The sequence below is a fragment of the Pipra filicauda genome, unplaced genomic scaffold, assembly GCF_003945595.2.
Source record: "Pipra filicauda isolate LSUMZ 115617 unplaced genomic scaffold, ASM394559v2 scaffold366_size716523_pilon, whole genome shotgun sequence".
Taxonomy (NCBI): domain Eukaryota; kingdom Metazoa; phylum Chordata; class Aves; order Passeriformes; family Pipridae; genus Pipra; species Pipra filicauda.
Window position 1 is genome coordinate 625,674 of NW_024104494.1, and position 24,795 is coordinate 650,468.

At 37.9% G+C, this 24,795-nt stretch overlaps 1 protein-coding gene across 2 annotated transcripts in view; it reads left to right on the forward strand.

Annotated features, from left to right (window-relative positions):
- Window positions 1-24,795, forward strand: part of CDH2 (cadherin 2) — a 118,352-nt gene that overhangs the window by 74,402 nt on the left and 19,155 nt on the right. For both annotated transcript variants that reach the window (XM_027731326.2, XM_027731323.2), the window contains exons 3-14: window positions 5,089-5,312; window positions 7,129-7,275; window positions 8,365-8,520; window positions 10,222-10,366; window positions 11,426-11,598; window positions 16,890-17,027; window positions 17,388-17,573; window positions 19,647-19,903; window positions 21,253-21,395; window positions 22,600-22,833; window positions 23,162-23,395; window positions 24,647-24,786. In XM_027731326.2, the coding sequence (XP_027587127.1) occupies window positions 5,089-5,312; window positions 7,129-7,275; window positions 8,365-8,520; window positions 10,222-10,366; window positions 11,426-11,598; window positions 16,890-17,027; window positions 17,388-17,573; window positions 19,647-19,903; window positions 21,253-21,395; window positions 22,600-22,833; window positions 23,162-23,395; window positions 24,647-24,786 (2,177 nt within the window). The remainder of the gene's footprint in view (window positions 1-5,088; window positions 5,313-7,128; window positions 7,276-8,364; window positions 8,521-10,221; window positions 10,367-11,425; window positions 11,599-16,889; window positions 17,028-17,387; window positions 17,574-19,646; window positions 19,904-21,252; window positions 21,396-22,599; window positions 22,834-23,161; window positions 23,396-24,646; window positions 24,787-24,795) is intronic.

A 24,795-nucleotide genomic window follows, 5' to 3' on the forward strand; every position in this document is an offset into this window, starting at 1 on the left:
TCGTCTATAATTGTAGTAAAGGATGTCTCAGGGGCATTTCACATGCCACTCCAACAAGCCATGAACTGAAATACGAGCATGTGCACTGTTTTAGTAGGACTAACAGATCATCTTACAGATACAGAAGTAACCAGTCTGAATAAATTACTAATTTATAAAGGGGGAGATTATGTGAGGGTTTCTGTGTAGTTTTCTCCTGCTTCTCTGTCTGAGAAGACTTGTTAAATACAGAGTTCTTGGAGAAAGCAGCGTTCAGATATTAAGTATGCAAATAGCTAGACAGTTCAAGGAGAATGTTTCCATATAATTTCTCATTCTATCAAAGGTAAAAGTGGTATCTAGTAGGTAGTTGTGTCTAAGATACTTTCTTATTCTATTTATTTTGTCTGCTGCAGAATGATTCCGAGTGGTTTAAATACCCTTAGGTTTTCCATTTTATGATGAACGGTCTCAACTGTATTGCTGAAGTACATGTGTTGTTATCACTTGGCATTCATTGCAATTTCCATAATGTCCTCTTACTGAGCCTTTGCCTTCAGGTCAATGCTTAGGCATTGAGAAGAGCATTCAAGAGGAGTAACACCATTCCAGCAAATTTCCAGCAGGAAGCACACTTGTTTGTATGCATGTGGATGTTATCTAGAAGTGAATTGAATATTTTCAAAGCACAAAAAAGCCAGATGGCAAACTCACTGCAACTTGTCTTGCAATCAAAGCAAGTAAAGAAAATGCGGTATTAATATTCTATATTATACACAAATATGTTCATGAAAAATTTATGTTAATAATATAGCCCATTATATAATTTTTTGCTCAGTCCTTGCTTGGATCAAGTAATTCTGATGTTATTTGCCTAAGAGAAAAAGAGCAGAAGCAAGGTGTCGAAGAGTGCAAACCAACATAAGTAGCTGAAAAAGGTTTCTTATTGTCGGAGAAATGGTTCTAAGTAATTGAAGATTACTAGTCAGGTACACGAGGTTAGACTTAGACATGTATTTTGTAGATACTATGAATCATTCATTTCATTAGACCTGAGCATGAGTGGTAGAGATCTCTAGTGCACTTTAAATGAATTTGCATGTCTAGTTCTTAACGTTTTGTACACTACATATGTATGCATATGTTGTAATTACTTCCATGCAAGAGTGTTAAACTGAGAGCTTCCTTTCATACCACGTAACTTTAGATTTTAATTTCAGAATGTTGCAGTCAGAGGTTCTCTTTTATTCTTGCTTTAATAATATATACTTGTCTTGGGTTTAGGACAGGAAAAGACCCACAAATTAGGATACTAATGGGTTTTTGTCTTAGGGTATAGTATTTAATAATAATTTTATACTAATAAGAAATAAAATGTTTCTTTTGTTTAAAGACCCTAGCTTTATAAATCCTTGTGCACAGCCGTATTTTGAGCCTGGGAACTGATTGCATTTACTCCCATGTTGCATATTACTGCCTTGATCTGACTAAAGGTATTCTCTTTAAAATTGAAACAATATATTTCCTATTATGATTTAATACTTTCTATGGCTTTCAGATAATATACTTTTAAAAAGTAGATACTTTCAGAAGATGCACAAGATACTCAGATGAGAAATACTTAAAAATCCACGAGTTATTTTTACAGATTGTGATACTCACATCTGATCATTTATGCAGTGTTATTAAAAATCAGTAAAATCAGATAATTAATCTCTTTCTGCTGCATACAAAGTGACTGAGATTCTGCATAATGTATCTTGTTAACCTTCTTTTTAAGTGAAAAGAATCCCTGTGATTGATTGGTCAACGTAAAGTGACTTATGGAAAGCATGTCTCCCTTTCCTGTGGTTGTTAGAAAGAACATAGTTGCAGAAACAGTCATTATCCACAGTACAAAAAAAATACCCCTTGTAGCATTTTTGAAAAAAATCTTTGCCTAAAAAGCCACTGTCAGAAATCACTCTTTGTTCATACTAGTTGAACACTGAAAAATGAAGCAAAGTGATCTGAATCAAATTTACGAGACTGATAACCATGCGGCTGGGGGGAGAGTAGCTACTGCACAACCTGTACTCTGCCAAGGGAATTTAATTATAGATGGTTATACTTGAGTATAATTTGATAATATGTGCTCCTTGCAAAGGGAGAATAATTCTCACAAAGCATTGACAATTTTATACGTTTTTACCAGGATACTGTCAAAGGAAAGGAATTTTCATTGAATTTCATAATTTACTGTTGCCTGGAGGAAGAATATCAATGAAGTGGCTAGCGGGGTGTTTTTTTCTTGGTTTTATATTTTTTGTTGCTGGAGTCTGTATGTAAGAAGATGGGAGAGGAAGGAATCCTCTTCTTTATGAGTTTGAAAATCTAAAATGAATAAAGTATGTTACTCTGTAATAGATGGATAATAATTTTTTATAAAATATGGCTGTGATATCTTAATCTTTTGGACCTTAATGGCTCATACTCATTTTAGCTTTTACCTTTTTGCAAAACAATAATGATCAAAGTTTAGATTAATATTCATTCTCTTTCCCGCTCCCTACTTTTCAGAAGTAAGTCAGAGAAGAGCCAGAGGAGGATGTGGCTTGCTCTTCATCCTTTCAGTCAAGACACTCTTTTGAAGAGCAGATTTTGAGAGAAGTCATAACTGAGAGGTCAACAGAGGCACAGGGCTATTGCTGCCTGGCTTTATTTGGGGGGTTTTTTTCGGTGTTTTTAGTGTGGTTGGTTTTTTTGTTTGATTGGTTTTTTGACTTAGTCTCTCAATGTGAACTGTTTCTGAGGGTTTTGTTCGTAAAAAGTGATGGCACTTCAAGGATGCTCAGCTTCCTTTATTACTGGGGTCTGGGTGGTCTGTGCCTCAGAAACCAAGTACAAGTAGCCCTGTTGGTAGACCTGTCATTAACTTCTTAAATAATTAAATGTATACCTTTTGAGTAAGCTCTTCTTGGACATCTTTTTATTTTTGTGCTAGGCAATACAGTGTGTCCAGCTCTAAAAGTTGGACAATCAGAATTACAAAATTAGGACTGTGGTAGTGATTTCTAGGTACTGCAATAGCTGTTTTAACTGGTAGTTTTATATCCTTGTCTTAGAATCATTCCTTTTCTCAGTTGGCTGTTGCATTTCAACATAGTATTTCAGAAAGCTGACTCAAGCTGCAAGGCTTATTTTGAAAAGAATGGGTCAACATCTGGGAGCTGGACCTTCTGCCTGTCAATTTTCTCTTCCCACGTGAACAGCAAAGCAGAAGTTCTGTCACCTTCTCCAAATCCTGCAGACCTGTAGCTTGTAGATCATAGGAAAGGAAGTCACTGTACTTGATGAATCAGGCAGGATGGACTTGAGGAGCCACAGGGATTGCTTAGAGGGTAATATATCTGAAAACTTAAGTGAGAGGCTGAGTGTTAGAATTTCAAAAAAGCACTCTCTTTGCTTATGATGAAGACCTGAAGCAACATCTCCAAGAAGGATCACAGGAGGAGCCCTGCTGGAGGCTTCAGCCTTTTACCCAGGCAGATTGTTTATCCAGCATTCAGTGTTTTGTGGACATGGCATACTCTTCTCCCCAAAGTGAGGCTGGCATTTCACAGGGGAAGACCTTCAAATTCTGCAAGCCATCTGGAAAGAGCAGTATCCCTGCCCAGTCCAGCAAGTTCATTATTAAGAAGGTTGATGCTGTATCATTTATTTGGAGAAGTGCTGTGCTTTGTCTCATTTTTGTACCTGCTGGGGCCTTCTAAAGTACTAAGTCTTAAAGAAAGACTTAAGTCTTTTCTGACAGGAGAGGGCAAATGGGGGATTCTGGAAAACTGAAAGAATGCAATAAGGAAAGAAATTTAGTCTGTCACCTGAACATCATCTCGGTCCTTGAAGTTCAAATACAAAAAAGTATGATTCTTCTTCTCGGTACCTTCCTGGAAACAGTGCATTACAGGAGAAAGTGTATGATGCATGACATTTAGTAGTGATTTTTCTTGAAAGGGACCTTTAGGTTTTGCAGCTAAATAGTTTGTGCATGGTTTAGCACAATATAAAAAGTCCAGTAACTGAAATGAGGCATAAAGTGTCATTTCATCTTCACTATGTGAATTTCAGCACAACCTTCATAATGATGTTTTGCATTTCTGTTTCTCATACAATCAAAATATTTCAGAATGCCTTGGAAACATTAAAGAATGATCATTGATTATAAAAGCACACTTCCATTTTTTTGCTTATTATTATTTGCAGTCATCCAGAAGATAAGTGGTGGTGAAAAGAATTGGGTAAAGAAGGCAGTATCCTGTTACCAGTTCTGTTTTGTGCACTTCACATCATTATCTATACAATTGGTTTTACTGACTTCTTGTTCCAATGTGCATCTTTCAGACATGACAGAAGGAAGAAGGAAGGGAATTAAACAAGAATAGGTAACTCCTAAGTAGACTAATGGATATGTGTAGTACACAAAATAGCTTTAAAAAATAAATAAAAAAGGCAAGGTCTTTAACTTAGGTTTTTTTCTGTGAGGTAAGTATTTACTGCCTCCCCCATCTTGTTGATGAGGGATGAGGAAACTTAGCCCCAGCACTCCTAAATAACCTACCTGAGATGACACAGCTGGATTGCAGGCTGAGCTGGGCACAGAACTTTATCTCTTAACAGATTTCTAGATTTCTGTCATACCCCTATTGACAGGGAACGCGTTGTGTTTGAAATCATGGTTACAGTGTAATTAAATTTTTTGAGTGTTTTTACTGAATTGAATTGACTTGACTGGATCTTTATGAAGCTTGAGGTACAAACCCCTGCAGCCATCCACTGAAAACCAACATGGAAGGAGATGGTTTTCTTGCTGGTGGGGGGGGTCGATCTCTGTGAGGAAGGCAGTCTGTCTAGACTTAAAATCTCTGCCTAGCAGTCCACAGAAGAATACCATTGTTATGAGGACTGACCACTAAAGTACAAGTCTTAACTCATAATTGCATGTGATAATAGCGGTTACAAGTTAAGTATTTCTGCTTTTGAATTTGTTCTTAATGCGTTGTATGTCACACTGAGTTCAAGTGGGCCGCTTTTTCATTTTTTTTTGTTCATCATTTTGTGTCTGTTTTACAGTGAGGTTTCAAAGCTGTGATGGAAACAAAAAAATACACTTTGGAAGCAGTGAGCCGGATTTCAGAGTAGGTGAAGATGGTGTCATCTATGCAGAGCGAAGCTTTCAACTTTCAGCAGAGCCCACAGAGTTTGTTGTGTCTGCTCAAGACAAGGAAACCCAGCAAGAATGGCAAATGAGAGTGAAGCTAACCCCTGAACCAGCCTTCACAGGGGCTTCAGAAAAGGTAAAACAGCAACTAAATACAGCATGTGTAAATGTAGCTCTACAAACAGGCATAAAAATAGGGGTTTGACTCTGCCTGTCATGTACCTCTCCATGAGCCAGCTTATTAATGGACACCTGGTGCATGCAAATCTGGAGCTTCAGAAGGAACTTCTGTAGTCTTACTCTGTAGCTTTGCTAAGGCATGGAAAGACATGCCTGTTTAACTGTATAGGATTCATTTATGTTTGAGCTTTTTGTTTGTATAGTTTGAGATTTATACCTGAATTTAAATCTCACACAGCCATTTCTTTATTTTAAATTTCTTGGAAATATTATTTATTCAAGTGGTTAAATGTAACCGGAAAATAAACAAATCTGTGATAGAATGCATCAGTCACATTTATTAGATGGGAGCTGTAGATTTACAGCAGTAAGTAGGAAAGCAGTTCTGGCAGGGAATATTGGCTTTGTCTTGTCCTTTCATAATCAAATTGGAGATTGTATTAATTATTCATGATTCCAGCACTTACTTGTTAAGGAAGATAGTCTCCCTCTGCTGGAAGCTGCCATAGGATAAACCACTTGCTATAACAAAACTCAGACATAGCAATATGCAATTAACAATGTCTTTACTTTAGGAAAGCATATTAGGTTGTCTACCTCTTTCTGTTATATTACTTGCTACCTGCTGTTTCTTGCCTTCTCTTTTAAAATGCTTAGTTTACAGATAAAGAACAAAATTTATTCATAGATTAACATTCCTGTAATAGGTACACATTAAAGATTTAAGCATAATGTCAAAATAGACGATGTGGTTATGCAAGACAGTTTTCCTGAGAACACACTGGAGACCAGTGCTGTGTAATCCTCATTTTTTTGTTTGCTTACACAATGATTGTGTTAAATCTGGTAAGGCGTGTTTTTACCAATGGAAATACTGTCATTCTGTTCGTGGAAGTGTAGTAAAAGAGCAGATGCTTAGATATGCCAGAGCACGCCCTGTTCATTCCAAAGACATGGTTCAGGTATCCTTACCATCAACAGAATGTAGAGTAGTAGAACTTGGCCTTCAGTCGGGCATCTGTTTATACTTTGTGACATAGTCAATTAAAATAAAAAAAAGTTTTTCTTTTAAAATATTTGGAAAGCATTTTTGTCGCCCTTTCTCCAACCTTAGGCGTGCTAGCTCTGTGTGCTGTCATGCAAAGGATGAAATGACTGCAAATACAGAAGGGAATAGGAAGGGAATGTTGACACCCGGCAGAGATTAATGCCCAATGTGTAAAGTGGGTCATCTACTGCATCCATCATGGTTGACATAGGTTTAAAATAATTACAGCATTAATTCTATGGGATTTAATAGGGTCATAAATATTTGAGACATTCCTTACCAGTTTGTATTAAACTTCTCTCGGAACTCAAATTATATTTTAGAACATCCAGATCTAAATTTAGTGTACAGTAGCACATTACCTGAACTGAAGTTCTAGCTAATGAGAAATACATAAAGGCATACTATTAAATTTGCAAAATATTAACTACTTTTCAGAAATTGCAGAATAGTTTACACAGTAGTGCCATGTTATAAATGGTTTATAATTCCCTTTCTCCTCCAAGTTTAATAAGGAAAAAAGGAGTTCTTATAATTTTGCGGTGCAGTTGTAAATAATATTGGTTATTTTCATACTGCACTGTGAATGCAAATAAAACAGTTCCATGAACAGAGAGGAAAGAAGGCCTTTTAGTCAATTATGTAATTGTATCTGAGTTACTTTATGATGTCTGCTAGTAATTCTCCTTCTAACGTGCTTAATTTTATCTTGTACCTGGGAAAGGACCAAAGGAAAATTGAAGACATCGTATTTCCATGGCAACAATACAAGCACAGCAGCCCTTTGAAGAGGCAGAAGAGAGACTGGGTTATTCCTCCAATCAACCTACCAGAAAATTCCAAAGGACCTTTTCCTCAGGAATTAGTTAGGGTAAGGAAGTTAATGGGAGTGTGGTTTCAGTGTCCCTCTGAGAACTCTTGAAATTTTTTGTAAATGCTGTCTTGTTCATCATCCAGATGTTTATCGGAGTCTTTTGGGCTGGTTTCTTTTCGCTAGCTCTGCATAGCATACTGGGCTGCATCTAATTTCCTGGGTTTTAAGTTGTCCCTATGCTTTTGTACTGGTGGAAGGTGACCTTGGTTTGAGTGGTAAGTGTGATGACTTCCTTAAGTGAATAAGTGGTGTCTCTGTTGGTTCAGGAGTCCTCCAGTCTCCTGCACTGGAGTTCTCTGCCTGGGGAAGGGTGTGGGCATGAGCAGGAGTCGAATACACCAGGAGGAAATAAGATCTGATGAGGTGAGAACAGCAGCTGTTCCACAGGACTTTGCAGCCCAGACATGGCCATTGCAAGGAGCCCAACACCTCTCCTGGACTGGCTTCCAATCCTGGTACTGGCTGGTCATGATGAATTCCTTGGAACTTGGCAGAGCATTAGCCCAAGTTGATAGGGTACAGTTTTACTCTGTTCTGTCAATGTATGTGCTGGTGATTCACCTACTTCTCACAGATGTGCTGCCCTTCAATTTTTTCCTTAAAAGATGAAACAAAAGTTCAGTCTCTAAACAAAAATGCTGAGCTTCTAAAGAGCTTTTGCCAGTAGTGGAAGACAGTCTGTAGCTTTGGTCTGGGAAGATACAGGAAGAGGGGAAAAAACAAAACAGACTTTTTATTTCATATATAGTTTTATGATAGTATATGTTTTCTGTAAGATCTAAATAATGCTGCTTAAGGTAAGAATACTTACTTGTTTTGGTTTAATACAATTCATTCTATTATGAGAAATAGACAGGGATATTTTCAAGTTTCTAAAAATTGATTGACCAGCTTTCTAACAAAGGGTGCTTTTGAAAACTTCAAGCTTTATACCAACTCTTATACTATTTCCAGAATAGTTATTTTTACAAGTTTAGCTAAAAAAAATGAGGAGAAAAAAACCCCAGAGCTGCTGCTTGCCTCAGCAGCCACCCCATCCAGCGGTTGTTTGTAGCTAATGTAAACTTTATCTTTTTTGACATGTAGATTAGGTCCGATCGTGATAAAAGCCTTTCGCTACGGTACAGTGTGACGGGCCCGGGCGCTGACCAACCTCCAACAGGCATCTTCATCATCAACCCCATCTCAGGACAGCTGTCTGTGACAAAGCCTTTAGACCGGGAACAGATTGCTTCTTTTCATGTAAGAGTTTAATTTACCATAAATCAGATTATCAAATTGAAGATGAACATCTGCTTCAAACATGACTTGAGCAGCCAGCATTTAGTTTTCTATGAGATATGATTCGAAGAGTTTGTAGCAGATTTGTATTTACTGAAGTTAATAAGGCTAACTCTTACTATATTTAAGCAGCTTAAATGCATTAACATATGTAAACAGTTATTAAGTGTATTTAGATAAAGTAATTTTAAAAGACTGAAATATGGATACTGTAGCTTATATGTCAAATACAGGCCATTGATCACAGTCTCCACTGAATTGTATACTTCTCAAAAGTTTATTTTTAATTCAACAACTCAAATTAGGATGTGACTGCTATAAGAATTGCAGCAGCTGTGATTTGAGAAATGGATAGGAAGAATAACGTACCAATTTTCATTTTAGGGGCAAATCTAAGCATTTTAATGGAATTGTAAATTAGGTCTGTCAGCTTATGAAAATGATATTCTTTGCACTAAAGAAATTGACACAGTAGACCACAGATTCCAGTATTAGAGGAAAAGGAAGGTTTCAAGGAAAGGGACCAGGCTGTGACCTAAAGTTGTCTGTTCTTTTGCGAAACCATGCTGAAAGCACTACAGAAGTTGCACAGCTCCTAGAGGGAGTTTTCCAGCATGTTGTGGATTAAAACGCTCCTTGCCTTGTGTTCCGGGAAGCCCTTTGAGTGCTGCTCCCAAACAGAGGACACAGCAGGAGATGACAGGGGGAGGAGGGGAGAGAGGGAAAGGCTCTCTCAACAACAGCTCTGGCATCAGTAAGATTTTTACTGAGCATTTGACATTGGTGATTCAAGATTTACTGGCTTGGGAATTTACATTTATATGTCATTTACAGAGTGGTGAGTTAATAATGCTGTCTTGCTCCTTTCTAGTAGGTTTGTAGCCATAAGATATGTGTGTGCATGTATATATGTATACTGAGCATCAGCAGGACTGCTATAGGAGAAAGTTGCTCTTTTTCCTATCAATTGCCACACTCTGGCCTAAATACATAGGTTTACATTTTCAGAAAGTACTGTATTCCTTTTTTTTTTTTTTTGCTCTTGAATTTAGGATGTCAAAGTTAGTTGTTCAGCTCTTTCTGACAATCAGGGCATTAAATTTAAGTATGTCAGTAACTTTTAAACTCAGTCCATAATTTAGCTTCAGCTTAATTTTAGAGTAGAATTTCAGTGTGTTTACTGACAGTGATTTATCACAAACCCTACCTTGGTGTTTTAGATAACACAAATTTATTGTCTATGTTTTTTCTGTGCATTCATGTTTATCCAATATATGTAATATCAGTAAAGAATTTTTGAAAGTGTTCCTTCCCTATCAGTTGTAAGATGTTTCCTGTTTAATATAAATCTGCGTATTTTTTAGAGTCTGTATTCTAATGGTCATTATTAAAAACAGAATTATATGTGGCAGTAGCCACTGGTAGTAATCATAATTACATGATCTGAGATAATTTTCAGCAAATTAAAGAAGTCTGCAACTTAGGATACTTTAGAAGTCTGAAAAGCAGTTCCATTAGCAAGTTGAGAACTTAAAAGTTCGATATGAGGGAACAGTGACGGATAAAAAAATACACTGAGCTAAAAATGTCTGGCCTGAAATTTCCTGTCACCATTATTATATCTATTTGTGCAAATTCTAATACTTTTAATGATTTTTGCAGCTGAGAGCGCACGCAGTGGATGTAAATGGAAACCAGGTGGAAAATCCTATTGACATTGTTATTAATGTCATTGACATGAATGACAATAGACCTGAATTCTTACACCAGGTTTGGAATGGGACAGTCCCTGAAGGATCAAAGCCAGGTAATACATGGGCTTTTGGGAGATGGGGGTATCATTTTGTAGTATCATATTTATGGTATCATTTTGAAGGTGACGAAGGTAGTGCCTTCAGACCTTGTAATACTTTCAAAGGTGTCTTAGTGTGAGGAGCAAAATCTCAGATACTTATCTTCTTATTTCACCCTTTTAAAATTCACTTTTTAGCATGCTAAGATTCATTTCCAAAAGACGAAATTGCTATATAAGTAACCTAAAGCAGGAAAGGCTTTAAGATTATAAGTTTTGGGTTGTGGTTTTGAAAATCCTATTTATAATGTCAGAATTCTTACATTTATTGTTATGATAGACATTGACGTTCATTTAGTTGACAGGTCAGGGTATAAGAGACTTCGGAAATGTCACCAAATCCAGTTCTAGTTCTGATTCTCAGAGGCTTTTGAAATACTGGGATTTGAAATCAATGTCATTTGAATTCTCAAGAAAACCTAAGTGTTGTTCAGATCTCATTAAAATTCTAATCAGCTCAGACTAAAGTTTGCAGTATGACTGAAGCCACTTCCTTAATTTGTCAGTACTGCAAAATGAATTTTTTAGAAAGGTTGGTACAAGAAATGGGTTTTCTCACTTCACAGTGTTGGCTTGGTGTTTGAGATACATCTCAAAGACCTTTGAAAGAGTATTGTTTATATTGATTTTCAGTCACTATCAGTATGTGCACCAATTCTGAACGTTAAGTATATTTCCTTTGGCCCAGTTAATCGCATTTGTATCTAAACATGAGATGCGTTGTTGTTACAGAAATGTTATTTGTGGCAGAACTGTAGGATTTCATTGTTTATGGAGCTTCTTCACTTATAAGCAAATCTGATATTTTATAAACACAGAGTATTTTTATCTCCTCTTATGTATTTTAATTACTCTGTTGGTGAGTCTTGAGTTTAGTTAGTTTGTTTTAAGTAAGGAAGGAATGTGTAGAGTTTACCAAAAGAAATACATGCTTTGACCATTGCTTGTAAAGTGATCTTGTGTAATCTGAGTGTAAACTGTTTATATAACATCAATTATTTATCCTGCTGCTAGGAACCTACGTGATGACTGTTACTGCCATCGATGCTGATGATCCCAATACACAGAATGGGATGCTGAGATACAGAATCTTGTCACAGGCTCCGAGCAGCCCTTCTCCAAACATGTTTACAATCAACAACGAAACCGGTGATATTATCACTGTAGCAGCTGGGCTTGACAGAGAGGTATGGCAGGTCTTATTCCCATAGGCTGGGTTTCACTTAATTAATCACTTAATTCATTAATTGACTTAATTAATCACTTAAAGATGCACATCCTGGGGGCGCAGGTGGATGAGAGGCTGGACATGAGCTGACAATATACACTTGCAGGTAGTCATATCCAGGGCTGCATCAAAAGAAGCATAGCCAACAGGTTGAGGGAGGTGATTCTCCCTTCTATTCTGCTCTTGTGAGACCCCTCCTGGAGTGCTGCATCCAGCTCTGGGGTCCTCAGTGCGGGAAAGACATGGACCTGCTGGAGCAAGTCCAGAGGAGGGACGTGAATATGATAGGAGGGCTGGAGCACCTCTCTTATGAAGACAAGGGGAGAGACCTGGGGTTGTTCAGCATGGAGAAGAGAAGGCTCCTGGGAGACCTTATAGCAGCCTTCCAGTACCTAAATGAGGCCTACAGGAGAGCTGGAGAAGGACTTTTTAGAATGGCATGTGATGGTAGAACGAGGGGGAATGGCTTTAAACTGAAAACGGGTGTGTTTAAATTAGGTAAAAGGAAGAAACTCTTTACTGTGAGGATGGTAAGGCACTGGAACAGGTTGACCAGAGAACTTGTGGATACCCCATCCCTGGAATTGTTAAAGGCCAGGTTGGATGGGGTTCTGAGCTGTGGTGTAGTTGGAGGTGTCCCTGCCAATGGCAGGGGGGTTGGAACTAGATGATTCGTAAGGTTGCTTCCAGCCCAGACGATTTTATGATTCTGTGAAATATTTCTCCCCCTTCCCAGTCTGAACTTCCTCTCTTTCTTCACCTTGTTGACACTAGTCACTATCCTAGGCCCAGAGTACAAAAACCCAGGGGAGAGAAAATTATGATAGAGGGGAAAATTGGACCTACACATTCTTTTTCGTGTAGTCACCCTTGGTTCAATGGGGTCATGGAAAGGATCTTGTGCCATAAGCGTGTTTGCTTTTAAGGAACAGATACACACTAAAGCAGAGCAATGCAATTAAGAAGCTCAGACCTTGGTGCTAAAGTGGGAGTAGCTTCAGACCTTTCCTCTTGATGAACTCTGTGGGCATAGAGGAGATGGAAAATGAATTTGGCTATATGGTTTATTTTTTTTGGAAGCTTCAGGAAAGCTTTTGTGCTCCTCTGTCCTCTTCCTTTCTCTTCACAGAGAGCTAGTAAATATTTTAAATCTTCTGAATTCTGTGTTGCTACATTTGCAGTAATTCCCTGATCTGAATTTTGCTTATTGATACATACCAAGAAAAATGTTACTGAATTTAAAATTTGAAAAGCACACTTCTAAATAAAAAACCAGTCAGCACTGGAAACTGCATAGATATGAACTTGTCTCAAGGACTGGACACACATTCAAAAACTTTGGGGGGAAAAGAAAAATTAAAAGAATCTGTCAGTAAATCACTGCTACATGCCAAGCAAGTCCCATTCTGTCTAGACAGTTCTTCACTGTGCTCACCACCAGAGAAGGGTGCCAGATCCTCTGCTCTAATTCACCCATCTGTGAGGATGGGAATAAAAATATTTCCCTCTCAACTCCAGATCTGTCACATGGACTAACTGTTCTTTTGAACCACTTGAAAACTTCAGAGGAGATAAGCATTATTTTATAAATAAGCTATAAAATCCAAACAAGTCTCTTTTGAACACATCTTGTTTCAACTTCTGTTTTACTAACCTCATTTGAGCTCATTAAATCTGAAGGTTTTTTTAAACTGGATTTGGTGTTCATTTTTTAGCTGTTTGTTTATAGTTATTTGAAATAACTATATATTAGAATAAAAATGCTTTCTGATGTTCTGGGTTGGCTATTAATATTCTGATGCATTTCAGTTTGAAAGGGGTAATCAGTAGATTTGAAAAGCTAAACAGACTGTTAGATATTGCAATTAATTTTTTGAGGTTTTATTAACATTCATTCTATTTAAGTTGGTTTTGAAGAGAAGGGATTTGAGGAAGGGAAAACCCTGAACTTTACAGTGTTGTCTTATTAAATTAAAAAAATGATGGGCAGCTTTGCCCTTGTTTTTAAAATCCCCTGGTCATCTTTGACAGGTGAACTTTCAGAAGGACACAGCGATAATTCTTGAGTTTTATCACTTAGTGACTAGCTGTACTGGAGGGATTTAACTTGGAAGAAACCAGCTGCCTGTGGAGCTTAGACCCTCACATTAACAGCTGGAGAAGCCTTGTCATTTGCCATTGGTTTTCCTGATGGATCACTCCGCTGATATCCAAATTAGTATATATAAACATTTCTCAATCATGTTGAATAGTAATGATTAATGTTAAATCATTCAAATATTAAATTAGACTAATATGAGATAAAATGGGTTTCCTTCCCAAGCCATTGCTTTGCTTCCTCCATTTCCTGAGTCATTTTGTGGAAGTCAATTAAATTAAAATGACTGGGAGTCTAGAAAGCCACATCTGAATTGAGCAGATTGCTGACAGTGGGCCAGGGAGTGCCCTGTTGTCCACGAATCCCAGCTGGTCTGCCCGCTTCTGCCATTCCGCCCTTTTCTCCTAAGTCTTATCTCTCTTTGTAAAGCTCTAATTAAGGTCATAAAATACTAGACACAATTTTAAATTCTTAAATAATGTGACACATTATTTATGGGACCATAAGTGTTGTAGATATTAAAAAAATAAGAGTGGTTCCTCTGATAGTATTTCTCATCTGCTAGTATTTTAGATTAACATTCAAAATGCATTATCTGTGCTAACATACACAGGAGGAGAGTAGCTTAGGTAAGGGAACTCAGCTTAAGGCAGAAGAAATCTTTCACTTGTTATCTCAAAAGGTGCTGTTTTATGAGATCCAACTATTCTTATTTCTTCCGCTGTTTCTGTGGAATTCACTTCAGCGTTAAAACATCTGCCTTACTGCTGGAGGTGCTGAAGAAGTCAGGGAGGGTACTTAAATTTACACACTGACATTCCTGCCTCACGTGAGGTTAATTCAGTGAAGTGCTCTTTTATTTGGCCTGTGTCGAAGTGGAAAGATGTGAACTGATGAGGTCTGTGTTCTTTCTTGAAGCTGCCAGTTCATTTTTGGATGTGTTGCTGCTAAGTGTCTGTGCAGACTGCTGACACATGCTCCCCAGCTTATTCCTGGCTGCTTCTCAACCCACAGTAAAGAGAGGAGACCCACCTCCCCCAGTTTCCCCATGCTTGCAAAGTTGTGTGCTTGTTGATTTCTGAAATTTCATTCTCAGCAGTTGATTTTCTTTATGGGAGTGCTGGGAAGAGGGGAAAAAAACAACCAAGCAACCAAAATCACATATGTGCTGTCTTTTGGCCGCTTTGTGGGGAAAGTTTATAGTACGCTGCTTCTGTTGGAATTATGTAAGAAGACTGTAGGGAAGTTGAGTCTCTGTGTAATAATAGTAGGGTTTCCATAATGAAATTTGCTTCTTGGGATCAATGTGTTAAGACCCAGATGAATCAGAAGCACCTGCTGTTTCAATAACGTGGAATCATATGGCAGTGAGATTTGCTTCAATACTGGTTTAGATTTTATTGCTTCACCATAAGTAAAGTATGTTTCTTTTCCTGGATGAAAGTAGTAAAAGTATTTTTTTGATTCCCTCATGACTGCTTCTCTTGTTGGTGTCATGAAGAAGACCTTTAGGATGCTTATTTAAGCCTTTTGAAGGTCAGTTTGCAAGTATATTTTGCAAACCAGAATTCATATACATATTTATGCATTATTAAACATATATACTGCATTTCTGTATACATGATGCTAGTCTTGCTTTTTTAAAGAACCGTGGGGTACATATATAGCAATACACATTGGGGGTGTCGTGTAAAGGTTTATTCGTGAAAGAGGGCATGAGCAAAAATTATCTTCAGTGGGAGATAAAGATTCATACAGCTTATTTTAAAAACACTTTCTGTTCAGTGACTCATATTTGCTGCTTGGAAGTGTGCATAACCATTAAATCTCTCACGTCTGTCACACTGTCTGGCCAAAAAGAAAGTTAGATATTATCAGTGGTGTTGCCCTTGCTTATTTTTTTGTATCAGTACCTGTAGTTTCTTTTTGTAAATGTGTGATTCTTGAGCTGTCCTGCAAAGGACCAGGAGTTGGACTCGATAATCCTGATGGGCCCCTTCCAACTCAGCATACTACATGATTCTATAAGTTGTTTGCATGAGAAGTAATGTGTCATATACCCAACTCTTTAGACAGTGGGAGAAAATAAAGTACCAAATTGGAAAAAAAAAATGCTTTTCTTAAAGTATTTTTATTTTGCCAGAAGGTTTTTGCCAGTGTTAGTGAACCATTCATGAAAGTGATATTTCAAAGTAATAGCAGCTCCTTATGTTGGTGTGTTTTCTTTTGGGAAAAACTGAATGATAACGCTTCTCTCAAAGGGAGGAAGATGAACTGGTAAATGAAGGAGCATGGACAATATTTGCATGCAGTGAGTTAAAATAAACTTTTCAGCAACTCTACACAGAAGACATCTTTCTGATTTTTTTTTTATTTTTTTTTTTAATAAAACCTTGTCCATGTTGTTTTAAACATCTACCCAGTCTGAGGTCAGGTCTCTGCCAGGCATTTCTGGTGCTTGAGGGACCCTGGCCCTGCTCCAGCTGTGAGCAGGGAGCGAGTGCCTGGCTTGAGGACCGTTAGCGGTGGCGCGCACACAGGGGGAGAGAGGGGGGCCATTGCCGCCATATTCGGCCAGGGTGTTTAACATTTATGGAAATAGCCTGTTTGGTGCTTCCCTCCCCCTTTTTCCCAGTGCCCTCTGTTAGCTTTGACATCTTTGGTTTCCATAGAGATCTCAAGAAGTTGCAGCAGTGGTTTTATACTTGGGCTTGGCTGAAACAAAACCTTGGCAGTTGTGGCCGTTTGGCTGAGAAACCTACCTTGGCTCAGTGCTCTCAAATGCTTTTGAGGAGTTACACTGTTCTAGTATAAACTGCACTCTGGTTCTTTTTTCAGCATTTGAAAAGCGTTGTTAAACCTGTGATCATAGTATTAACTGTATAAAATGGTTTGATTTTTGAGAGTAGGAAGCAGTCAACCTGTCCTTTTCTTGGCGATATGTGAAAAAAGTCAAAGAGTAGTTCAGTATACCTAGATGCATACCTGTATTCCTGTGGCACAAACTTTGTTCCTGTTGTTTTGGGTGATGTTAACTGGAATAAACAGTATGATAGGTTCTATTGCTTAGCGAAGTACAATTTTGGGAACACCTGCTGTCCTATGGTAATGTTAGTTTTGTCTAAAACTTATGTTGTCATCTTGTGTTTTAGAAAGTACAACAATATACATTAATAATTCAAGCTACGGACATGGAAGGAAACCCAACATATGGTCTTTCAAACACAGCAACTGCTGTCATCGCTGTGACAGATGTCAATGACAATCCTCCAGAGTTCACTGCCATGACTGTAAGTACAGGATGGGAGTTACTGAAGGATGCATATATTTATAACCATTCTCCACTTTTCTCATTATATTCACAGACAGTAAATATTTATTGCTTATTAAATACTACGCTGGCAGGCAGAATTGAAATATGTGCAGAGTATATATCACTTAGATACAGTATTCTGCTTTGGTCAAAAGGCAAAAGCTGGCAAGGGAATCAAGCCATCGGTTCTCTGGGTGGCCTCAGGTAAACTTCATTAGGTAAATTGTCAGAGCTCCAGTGAAGAGAGATGCGCTCCCCCACTTTGATGAATATTCAGTATTCAGAAGCTTTCTCATGCTTCTCCAGACAAGGTAAAATGTTTTCTTGTCTTTTGCAGTTCTATGGGGAAGTGCCAGAAAACAGGGTAGATGTGATCGTAGCAAATCTGACGGTAACAGATAAAGATCAGCCCCACACTCCTGCATGGAATGCAATGTACCGAATGACTGGAGGAGACCCGACAGGCCGGTTCACCATCCTCACTGATCCCAACAGCAACGATGGCCTGGTGACTGTTGTAAAGGTAAGAGATGCTCATGTTTCAGAGAATTAAGCAGAGATGGAATAAGTGGGAGAACATTGAAGGGGGGAAATGTGAATTCCTGAGGCCAGCATGAATCTGGAGAGAAAATGGATTGGCACTGTCTGTCTTGTGGGACTTTGCAATCTGTTTCTTCGAGTGTTACCTTGCTTACACTGTCTGTAATACTCCAGCTTATAAGTTTTAAAAATCAGGCTAGGTTATTGAAAATGATGGATTTTGAAGCTTTATTTGCAAGAAGTTAGAAATTAGTCTGTGAAAAAGCATTTGCTTAGCATTTTTTGCTACTCTAAAGGAACAGTGTCCTACCTCGTGGCCTCCGTTTGTAGTCATGCTTGTTGTCTGCACATTTTATGTCAAGATGTTCCCATTAAGGGACAGATATAGGCAGTCAAAGCACAATCAGGGAGGAAAAAGTGATGGGTGGGAGGCTACTTCTACAAGAGACATCTAAAGAGTGGCTATTTTTAAAACCTCATTTAAATACCTTTTATGGAATAACCTGTCTATCTTCGTTCCCTAGCCAACACAGCTCTGTGTTGAGGGGTGGCTTATTTCAAGTGATAATAACAATGTGGTTCTATAATTAAACTACCAAGCAGTAGCAACCTTTTCTCATGGCCTTCCAATAAGTGTCTCATCTCTGATTTGGCCTGCTCTGGTTTTGGCCGATGCATTATGAAGTCAAATGTGAGAGGCCAGTATTCCCATTTGGAAACTAAAACATTCTCTTTTCTTTTTTCTTTTCTTTTCTTTTCTTTTCTTTTCTTTTCTTTTCTTTTCTTTTCTTTTCTTTTCTTTTCTTTTCTTTTCTTTTCTTTTCTTTTCTTTTCTTTTCTGTTCTTTTCTTTTTTCTTTTCTTTTCTTTTCTTTTTTCTTTTCTTTTTTCTTTTCTTTTTTCTTTTCTTTTTTCTTTTCTTTTTTCTTTTCTTTTTTCTTTTCTTTTTTCTTTTCTTTTCTTTTCTCTTCATTCTTTTCCTCCTTGTTTTTTGTTTATTTTTAATATTCTTAGTATCTAGGTGACAAAAAGATACAGCTCTTGTACAACTATAATGGTAATTCACACTGGGTTTTTTTTAAGAACTGTCTCTGTTTTATAACTGCTCTTCCCCAGAGGTATTAATTGTTATAGTGCAGTCTTTCGGCAAGAATTATGTGAGTGTCTGTGCCTTTTAGCACTCCTTTAAGCACATACACATGGGAAGAGTTGGAAGCCTGCCTACAGTTTTTACTGGCATTGCAGTTGAGTTGATCTGTCAACCTGTAATGAAGATTGGATTGTCTCTTGTCACTGACTTCATACTGTCACATGCCAACTGTCCCTGTAAGGTACAGGGTTTCTTCCAGTCTAGAATCTTTGTGAGTAGCACAGTGCACGGTACTAGGGTGAATCAGGTCTCCAACAATACCTCACTCCTGTGCAGCATGACAGAGGAACTCTAGTCTGAAATTGTTTTTACTCCTCCTTAAATTGGACTTCTGGCTCAATGAGGAAGTCTCAAAACTAAAGGTTGTCTGCACTGGCAATATGGGAGCCATATGTATACCAGAAGAAGGGATAGCTGGAATTACCAAGAGTCTTTCCAGTGAATCGTTAAGGTCATGAGAATATCTGATCTGTGGGGCTAGGTATGGTCATGAAGTCGTTTGAAGGAAACTTTCATCCTCCTAACAGAAAGAGGCAGCTTTCTTTCCCCAGGATAGCTCTTCAGGAGCCACATGTGAATGCCTGGCACAAAGCTGGGGATTTTTACATCATTTTGTAATTAAACTGTTTGTTCCCTCATTTACCTCTAATGGCAGTACCAGAATAAGTTAAATCCAAGAATGACAAGGTTTCTAGCTGTTCTGACTTGAAAACTGCTGCTGAGCAAAACCCAAGCCCATGGTCTCCTGTTGAGGTGATGCATTTACTCTGCTCTCTTTAGACCCTGTGCTCATGTTTTTGAGAAAAGCAGTACAAGTAACATTTAAAAATGTGCATGAAATCAAAACTGTTGTGTGTCCATTGCTACTGTTAGTAAACAATAACACTTCTCTCTTTGCTCTTCCCAGCCAATTGACTTCGAGACCAACAGGTTGTTTGTACTTACTGTAGCTGCGGAAAATCAAGTGCCTTTGGCTAAGGGGATTCAGCATCCTCCTCAGTCAACAGCAACTGTGTCCATTACGGTTATTGATGTGAATGAGAGCCCCTATTTTGTTCCAAACCCTAAGCTTGTGCGTCAAGAAGAAGGGCTACTTGCTGGTAGCATGTTGACAACTTTCACTGCTCAGGACCCAGATCGTTACATGCAGCAAACATCTCTAAGGTCTGTATAAATACTTTGCAGTTATTTAACAACTGAAATGCAATATCTGTGTTCTGGAATGGGTGGAGAGCAAAAAGGATGACGTGAAATGACTGCATTTACCGTGGCATGTAGTTGTGCCAATACATCCTGTGGCTTTTGTGCAACTCTCTCTAGAGGGATTTTTACCTGTAGAGAAGGTGACCTGACCAGCATTCATAGATGTGTAAGCTGGGTCACATTCTCATCCTAAGCCCCATTTCATCAAGGTAGAATGCAGTTGTGCATCTGTGTTGATGTTACACCCCAACGTATTCAGTCAGAGCAGACACATACTTGTATGAACTAAGATAATTTGTAATTTAAATTCATCACTAATTTCAACATGGCAGCAAAACCACATCAGATTGTTGATCAAATCTGAAGGGTTTTCTTTAGATTTATTCTCCATCAGTGCAAAGTGCTGCTGTTGTCTATCTTTTTCTACTGATAGCTATGATCATAATTTGAATAAAACTTTGCTAAATGAGACAAGAGAAGAAGACATGGAAATCTTAAAGCATGCTTTCTCATACCTCGTATAAAACATGGTCATTGACTGCGAAGCTGTGGCAGTGACTTGCCTTGGGTCAGAACTCAGCTTATCCAATATTTTTTTTAGCTCATGTAGAAGAGATTCCAGAACTTACTTTCTGTCTTTCCTTTCAAAATCAAGATTATTAGAATTTTATTTTCTCTTCATTGTGATATTTTGCTCGTTTCTGGACATAACTGTCACAGACATGACATCATGAGGACTTAGTGTCAGATACTAAGATAACTTGCACTTGATTAATGTCAAAGGGCAAATTTATCAGATAGAAGGAGGGTTTTGAAAGACACTCCTCTTTCTAATTAAGATGATAAGCATGCAGTAAAACTCTGAAAATTAAGTGATATTGGAAGTGCTAGAACAGCATGAGTTAGTGTGACTGTAACACTCTTTATCCATTTTTACCTCGCTCTGGCTCTTTGCGCTGGATGAAAGTTAATATGAACAGCTCTGTAGGTATAGGAAAACCAAGAAGGATCCTTAATGAATATTTTAACTGAGTCTGGTTATTAATGTTATGTAGTTTATGGTAATTTTATGATCCTCCTGTTACATGATAATTTACATGGCAAGGGACTTCAAGAATCTAAATACAGGACTGGTTTTAATATGTATTTTCAAGAATTTTAGTCATAGGGCTTGATAAATGGAAATTTGTGAAATACTGTCTCCAAATTCCAAAAATGTGTTCAGAATGCAAATTAAAATACTAATACTGTCTTTGTTGTCAATATTTATGTCAGCAAATAAATAACACAATTTATGATTAAATACACAGGTACTCAAAAGTTTCAGATCCTGCAAACTGGCTGAAAATTGACCCTGTTAATGGACAAATAACTACTACAGCTGTTTTGGACAGAGAGTCGATATATGTGCAAAACAATATGTATAATGCAACGTTTCTTGCTTCCGATAATGGTATTTATCAATACTGTATGTTTTTTTTCAAAAAGCTTTCTTTTGTGTGCTTGAATGCCTTTCAGTTTTACTGGGGCAGATAAAAGCATATGCTTAGAATACATCTAGTTGGAAGTCTCTATTCTATCAGACTTTGTATATTTCCCAGCTACTTGGGAAATGGTCTGAAAAATAACTCTCTGAGTTTGTAGAAAGGCACTGGCTTAGCTACATTAGTTGAGTTTACAGAAAATTGAAAAAAACCTGCATGAGAGTGTGGTACATTGAGTGAATGCACAGCATGAGTGGATTTTGTGGGAGTAACATGTTGGTGGAGGGGGTTTATATTTTGCCACATTCAAGCTGCAGCAGTGCAGAGGGAAAAGTATCTTTTCATTGTCAGTTTGTTAATGACAATTGACACTGCTGAGAAATGAGTCCTTTGTTTTCAGCTGGAATGCTGTACTGTTCGTAGCTGATACCAGAAATATGGACAGACACAGTTAGGAACATTCTCACATTAGAGGGAGAACTGAAACACTGGGGCTATTTGCCTTGGAGAGGAGACAAATGGTAAAATTTTGTGAACTGGAAGCTAGATCAGCTGCTTCCATACTTTGGCTCTGTTTTGGAGAAGAAACATAAATGGAACTGGAAGATTATAGGAGGTAGAATGAGAACCATTATTAATTATACTAAGAAATTCAGTGCCAAATCTTCACATAAATGTATGACTTCAGCAAGGTTTATGGAAGCATCACACATTTGTTATGGATAGGAAGAATGTTTAGAAGTAGCATCCTAAAAGTCAGTATTAGAAGGAATTTAAATAGCACGCTTGTGGTAAAGGGTGATCATAAGTCTTCAAAGTTACAAAATAATTTATCCAGAGGACAAACTATCAGAATTTTGCACCTTCTTCTTTGAAACCTTTGATGTAGACCATCTCTGGAGATAACTGTCTGATCAGTGAAGGGGTTGAGTCCCTGATATGCAGATCTACAGTTATTTGCTGAATTTTGCTGAGTAGAGCCATTTCTCTGAGAACAGACTACATAAGAATTAGTATGTTATGAGGAGCAGTGACAGTGTTAGATTGGTTTTTAAAGACAGAATCCCAAAACTTAGGTAAACATGTACATGGTAATTGAAAAGTGTTGGTACAGCTTTATTTAAGTAACTTTGCAAATGGAAACAGGTTTCATATTATTTTCTTTTCTTTAAGGAATACCCCCAATGAGCGGAACTGGCACACTTCAGATATACCTGCTGGACATCAATGATAATGCCCCCCAAGTGCATCCAAAAGAAGCCACCACTTGTGAAACACTACAGCCTAATGCTATTAACATCACTGCTGTAGACCCTGACATAGATCCAAATGCAGGCCCTTTTGCCTTTGAGCTGCCTGACACGCCTGCTAGTATTAAGAGGAATTGGACCATTGTTCGAATTAGTGGTAATTAACATTATAGAAATCTTAATAATTTTTTAAAAAACTATGTCTTCCTGTATTTGACTTCGGTTTACTTTTTATTTCACAACACACACTGATTTTGTTAATAAGAACAGGAAAGCATCTTAGTGTAAGTTCCCCAAAGAACAAGAAATTTTAAGAAAGAAAAGAGAGTAACAGACTTCTGGATTACTGTGAACATAAGTGTCACGTAGTGGTTTGAGCAAGAAGTTAAGGCAGAGCTCAAAGATGAGCCATTTTTGCCAATACGATTTTAAACCCATGTGACCAGTACATTACTTTTTAATAAGTGCCTTATTTTCACACACAGGTGATCACGCCCAGCTCTCCCTAAGAATCAGGTTCCTGGAGGCCGGTATCTATGATGTGCCCATAGTAATTACAGATTCTGGAAATCCACATGCATCTAGCACGTCCTTGCTGAAAGTGAAAGTTTGCCAGTGTGACCTAAACGGAGACTGCACTGACGTTGACCGTATTGTTGGTGCAGGGCTGGGCACTGGTGCCATCATTGCGATTCTGCTTTGTATCATCATCTTGCTCAGTGAGTAGATGCCTTTCTTAGTCCTAACTCCTTTATTCTTGTTTTGCAAGTACAGTCTTATGTTTTAGTCTCAGGTAACTTGACAAAGACAGGGGAGCTATTAAAGTCTCAGGTCCAGGAATTGTTGCTGCATGGTTCGGTGTTTTGAACAAGTTTGAAAACTTTCTCGTAGTACAGAATTTGGAGTCTGTGAGACAGTGTAACTAGCACTTGCATGACAGTCAAGCCCCACAGTGGATTTGTGAAAGAGATTTTCCATTTATACCCGTGGGCGTAATGTTACATCAGTGAAGTGACCAAGTTGAAGGTGCCATTAGTCCCCAGACATCCAATCTCTTTTGTGCTGCTTGGTATTGTGTGGATTTGATGGCACCCACAGTAAGTAACAGTGATTTTAAGGAATGCTCTGGTGTGACTACTCTTGTGGTTCAGTTTAATGAAAGTAGGCTGTTGGATGATTTTGGAATGTAATACATCACAGCCCTTCACATAAGGCCTGAGAGAAGGGCAGCTATGCAGGAGCAAAGATGTGTATGTTTAAGTACTGCATAAAGCTGTGCTAGTATTTTATTTTGTATCAAGTGCATTCATTAAGGGGAATGACTAAACATCGTGACTAAGTGTCTGTCCTTTGTAGTAAATTAGATGCTAGCTCTCCTCCGCATTATAGTTAAGTGATTTCCAATTGTGGTGGAACACAAGGAAGGGATTAGCCTGTTCATAGTATACTATGCACCAGTCTAGAATATAGAAAATTATGGAAAGAAGTAATTTTTAAAAAAATAATATTTGAGCCTGGCTAAGCCCAGGACTGTACACAGGCACACAGTATAATTGTTTTCTTGATACAAGATACTTTTAAAATGTTGGCTATTAAATTAATAGAGCCTTATTGAAGGAGAGATTCCTTTCTGAATCTAGTGGTTTATGAAGCATAGTCTTTCTTAATTCTTTTCTTGACAAGTTTATTTTGCAGATCTGGAATGGATTTGTGACTTACAACCTTGAATATGTGATTGATTCCAAATCAAATTGCCTATGGAGGCCTGAGTTTAAACATCTCTTGCTTAAGCTGTCTCCTGTCAAATTTTTCATTTAAAAAACCCACACCTCATCCAGAACAGTCAAATCCAACTTCGTTGGCTTTTTTTTTTTTTTTAATTTAAATCTTGGTGCTAAATTTGTACAATTGTTCATGGCCTTGTTTCAAAATTAAGACATGGTTTTGTTTCTTCTATTTTTCTATTACAGTTTTAGTTTTAATGTTCGTGGTATGGATGAAACGCCGTGATAAAGAGCGTCAGGCAAAGCAGCTCTTGATTGATCCCGAAGATGATGTGAGGGACAACATTCTGAAATACGATGAAGAAGGGGGTGGAGAAGAAGATCAGGTAAGGAAT